This window comes from Marmota marmota, unplaced genomic scaffold (assembly GCF_001458135.2).
Source record: "Marmota marmota marmota unplaced genomic scaffold, marMar, whole genome shotgun sequence".
NCBI classification, from domain to species: domain Eukaryota; kingdom Metazoa; phylum Chordata; class Mammalia; order Rodentia; family Sciuridae; genus Marmota; species Marmota marmota.
In genome coordinates, this window is record NW_025999960.1 from 14,963,128 (window position 1) to 14,967,782 (window position 4,655).

General features: G+C 53.9%; 1 protein-coding gene across 7 annotated transcripts in view; it reads right to left on the reverse strand.

Moving 5' to 3' along the window:
* Positions 1–42: 42 nt before the first annotated feature.
* Positions 43–4,655, reverse strand: part of Wnt10b (Wnt family member 10B) — a 15,806-nt gene continuing 11,193 nt past the window's right edge. For 5 of the 7 annotated variants that reach the window (XM_048802635.1, XM_048802633.1, XM_048802631.1 and 2 more), the window contains 4 exons: positions 4,109–4,221; positions 3,730–3,992; positions 1,626–1,999; positions 43–794 (listed from right to left, as the gene is read on the reverse strand). In XM_048802635.1, coding sequence (XP_048658592.1) covers positions 336–794; positions 1,626–1,999; positions 3,730–3,992; positions 4,109–4,221 — 1,209 coding nt within the window. In that variant the 3' untranslated portion in view covers positions 43–335. Of the gene's footprint in view, positions 795–1,625; positions 2,000–3,173; positions 3,272–3,729; positions 3,993–4,108; positions 4,222–4,655 lie in introns of all 7 variants that reach the window. The other 2 variants (XM_048802636.1, XM_048802637.1) reach the window with 2 other exon arrangements.

The following is a 4,655-nucleotide window of genomic DNA, read 5'->3' on the forward strand; positions in this document are numbered from 1 at the left end:
GTGCGGCGCACCCCCACCCCCGCCAAAAGGAGTATGAACAACAGAAGCCTGGATTTGAGAAGAGGGGAGCATGACAGTGCATTTCATCTTAGTCCATTCAGATGTTTAAGGAGCAAAATAGGGGTAACAGTTTCCCCCAACCACCCTGCAACTATGGGGAAAAGGCCGCACATCACAGTCCTCACCTAAACCTCACCACTCCCAAAGCCATTTCCAGATAGATACTTTGAACTTCCAGGGTGTCAAGATTGACCCTAAACAGAAATCAGAGCAAAGGGCTGAAAAGCTGCCCTTTCACACAGTACCTTTACCTAGTGCCAGGGTCAGGCTCACCCTCACTTACATACATTGACCCACTCTGTGACTTTGCACTCCTCACACAGCACATAGCAGCACCAGTGGAAACGGCAATGGCAGCGCTCAACTCTTGTCTGCCGGAGCACATTGTGCCCTCGGCCACAGCATAGACTGCCACAGCCATCCAACAGATGGCTGGTCTTGTTGCAGGCTCGGCCCCTTGTGCCTGGGGAGCCCACTGTGGGGTCTCGCTCACAGAAGTCAGGAGATTTTTCAAAGTAGACCAGCTCTCCTGAGAGGCGTCGAGGACGCAGGCGGGGTTGGAAGGCTCCAGAATTGCGGTTGTGGGTATCAATGAAGATGGCTCGACCCAATCGCTCCCTCAATGCTGCCCCCACAGCCCGGAACTCTGGGACCGCTCTCCAGCATGTCTTGAACTGGCAGCTGCCTGAAGTGCCATGGCACTTACATTTCCGCTTTAGGTTTTCAGTTACCACCTAGAGCATCAGAGGGGCACAGGTGAAGGGGAGGCAGCAAATGGAAAGAGCATGTAGACATAGGAAAGGGAAGGAAACAGAGAACACAAGGAGGAACAAATGGAATATCAGAAGAGAAAGGGCATTTTAAAGTTAGCTAATAGCTCAATTCCCTCATCATATAATTGAACTGAAGCCATCGTATAATTGAACTAAATCACTAAGTGATTTGTTTTGTGTGGGTATGGCGGAGTGGGGGAGTGGGGGGGGGCAGAATATGATAATGGGTATTGAATCCAGGTGTGCTCTACCACTAGCCTACAAAAGCCCTTTTTATTTTATTTTGAGACAGTGTCTTGTTAAGTTGCTCAGGCTGGCCTCAAACTTGTGATTCATCTGCCTAAGCTTCCTGAGTAGCTGGGATTACAGGGATGTGCCACCACACCTGGTTGGATTTGCCCATCTTTGATCACCAACTGGTAACAGAACCAGAACTCAACTCCAGTTTTCTGGACTCTCAGTCCAGAGTAAGATTGGTAAAATGGAAAGTGTAGCCCAGAGTGCCCCTCAGGTCTTTAGGGAAGGCAGCTGTAATAACAGCCACCGTGTAACAAGCCAAGGACTAGGCACTGTGTGGGGTACCCTATTTGCTACCTTAGCTTTAAAGATGTTGTGATATGGTTATCATCAGATTCTTTGTACAGATGCAAATCCAAGGCTGGGTGACTTGCTGATGGCAAATGGAGATCACCCACCACACCTCATCCTCTTACTCTGCTGGGCTTCTGGGCTTCTCACACTCTAGCCTGACCTTAATAGCAAAGGAAACCAGGATAAGGCCCACAAACATACCTGGCGTCCCACCCTGTTGTTGTGAATTCTCATCCGTGCCTGGATGTCCCGAGGACCTTCCCTGGAATCCAAAAAATCCCGAGAGAACTTCTCTCCAAAGTCCATGTCATGGTTACAGCCACCCCATTCCCATGTGTCCTGGGGGCCAGAACTGGGGCTTGAGCCTGGGACAGGGCTGGGCAGGGAGTGGGGAAAACTCTTGCCCCGGGACAGTGCCTGCAACTGCAGCAGTTTGGCCCTCAGCCGATCCTGCTCACCACTGCCCTTCCAGCCACAGCCACAGCTCACCAGCTTGCCCAGGCTGCAGGCAGTGGCAACAGCATGCATGACTCCAGCAGCCAACATGGAGAAGGAGAAAGCACTCTCACGGAAACCTGGGGATGATAAGGATTATAATGGTGGAGGTAAGGTTGACAGGCAGCTGAGAATGGGGAGGCAGGAGGAAATAAACAGCCATCCTCCAATTCCAAAATTTTCTAATTGAATCCTGACCCTGCTATATTCTAGCTGAGTGATTGGGAGAAAGTTTAACAGGACAAGAAAGGAAATAGCACAAAGCTTGTTTCCTCATCTATAAAAGCAGACTCATTGATCAAGATGCTCTCTGAGGTCCATTCTCACTCTGATTTTCAGGTGTAGATAAAAGAGCCAATCCAGAGGGAGAGACCCTTGGGTTGGGCGATGACTAAGAGGGAATCCCTGAGAAGATGAGAAAATGTATTCATAGAGTTCTACATCTGAAAGCCTTAGGAATTCCCCAGCCCTGCAGGAGCTGGAGTGGGGTGGGAGCAGAGAATTTTAGGGTTCTTTTGTATTCCCCTGAAGAATTATTTAAATCAGTCTTTTAATCAATCTACCCTCCATTACCCCACAGAAAACCCCAAAACACTGGAGCTATGGAGTTACCCTTCCCTTTCCCAGATTCTAGTTGTATATTTGCCCTTCAAGACTGCCCTTTATGTTTATCATAACCTGCTATTACTCTATAAAACACTGGGAGGAGGAGAGAGGAGGGGGTGATTTTCCCTAAGGCCCTCTTAAAAGGTTGGCCTCTTTGTTATGTTTTTGGGGTCATGGAGGCTCAGGATGACAAGCCTTTCCCAGGCTTAGATAGATGTGCTCACCATTTGGGTGTCAAAGCCTTCCCCTAAGCCAGGCCCTGAGGTAAAGAAAGGGTCCCTTACTTCATTTTAGGCAGGGGCTCCCTGGAGCCCTGAGAAGATGAAAGACAGCACCCTCTTAGAGGCCAGGTCTCTCTTACACTGGGATTCAGGGCTCCCAGGCCAGCCTCCTGATCCCCCCAATCCCAACCCTCTAAGGGTGAAGCTGTTTGCACAAGTCTTGGGAATTCCCCTGCAGATGGCAGCTGCTTATTAACCCCATAGTCCCCAAAACACTACACCCACCCCAGGCTGAGCCCCCATGGATCTTTACTCCTCAGGGAGTAAACTTAAGCAAGGCATAGGTACTGACAATAAAATCTCCCAGATCATCCCTTCCAGACCTGGCCAGCAGTGACCTGTTCTCTGTCCCTCCAGCGTTCCTCACCTGCTCAGGTGAGTGACACCTGGGCTCCCCACAGCACAGAGGAGGGGGCTGCTCCCCAGCTTCAAAGCCATCAGGGTCTTTGTTCCCAGCTTTGGCTCCTGGGAACCCCAGCAATTAGGGGAGCAGGTTTAACCCTTAAACGGTTGGGGGCGTCACCCCACCCCCGCTGGGGACACTGGCCTGGGCTTGTCCCGGTAGAGAGGGAGGGGGAGAGAAAAATAGGGGAGGGAACAGGGGAAATTTGAGGCTTCCAGGGCTGGGGGCATCTCTTGTTCACAGGTGCAATCCAGATTGAGCTGGGCAGAGGCAGGAAAGAGGGGGCCCTGGGGTAGGGAAGCAGGGACCCAGCTGCCTTGCCAGCAGCGCACAGGTGGAAATCGGGACTGCCAAGCCACGGATGAACGGGTGGCCAGACCCGGCTCAGCGCTGGGGCGGGGGGAATTCCCGAAGAGGCCCCTCCCGAAGCCATGGACCGGTCTCTTCCCGCCTCCGCTCGCCTCAGCCTGCCCCCCACCCCCTAGCTTCGGCTGCTGCACGGTCCGCCCGCCAGGCTCACCACGCTTCAGGATGGCGCTGTGGTGCGGCAGGCGGCCGCCGCCCTCGAGCGCCGAGCAGTTCCAGCGCTGGTCGCGCAGCTGGTACTGACACTCGTGGACAGCGATATGCAGACCTTGAAGGGCGGACGCCGTCACGTCGGGGCTGCGCAGGCACAGGCCTAGCTGCCGCTTGCTCAGACCCGACAGCGTCAAGCACACGGTGTTGGCCGTCAGCGACGGCTCGCCCGGCAGTTTCAGGCCCAGAATCTCATTGCTTAGAGCCCTGGGAACAGAAAAGGCGTCTGGGATCTGTGGATCAGGCAGCACACCTCCCTCCCAATCTCCCCACGCCAGGTCAGTGCTTCTCTCGTAGTCTGGAAGACAGGGGGATATGCTCACCTACTGCACAAGGCCAGGAATAGAAGACCCGCGAAGCCCGAGGGCGGAGGCCGCTGCCGGGGCTCCTCCAGCATGTCGAAGCCCGGAGGCTCCGGTGCGCAGAAGATCAGCGCCTTCGGGACAGGGAGATTTAATGCTAGCTCTGAAATATGGTTGCTCCCCAGGGAACCGAAGGATGCCCTACTTAGGTCTCCTAAGCCACGGGTGCCAACCTCACTGACCCTTTTCACCCCTCTCCAAACCAAGCAATTAGAATCACCCCCTTGATTTCCAGAGTCCCTGAGTCTTGGAGTGCTGGAAGAGAAAGAGTCCAGGTCACCCAACTAAGGACTCACCCGAAGGCCCCTGGAGCCCAGTCCAGTTAGACACAATGCCCGGCACACAGACACACTCACATGCAAATACAGACTTGCAAACACTTGCTCCAGGACCTCACCCACTGCTCCCTCTGCTCCCTCCTCAAGGGCCCCAAGACTGGCTTCCCCACCCTTATAGGGCTAAGGGGGTGGGATCAGGAGGGGGTTCCCCACCACCTGGGGGCGGGAGG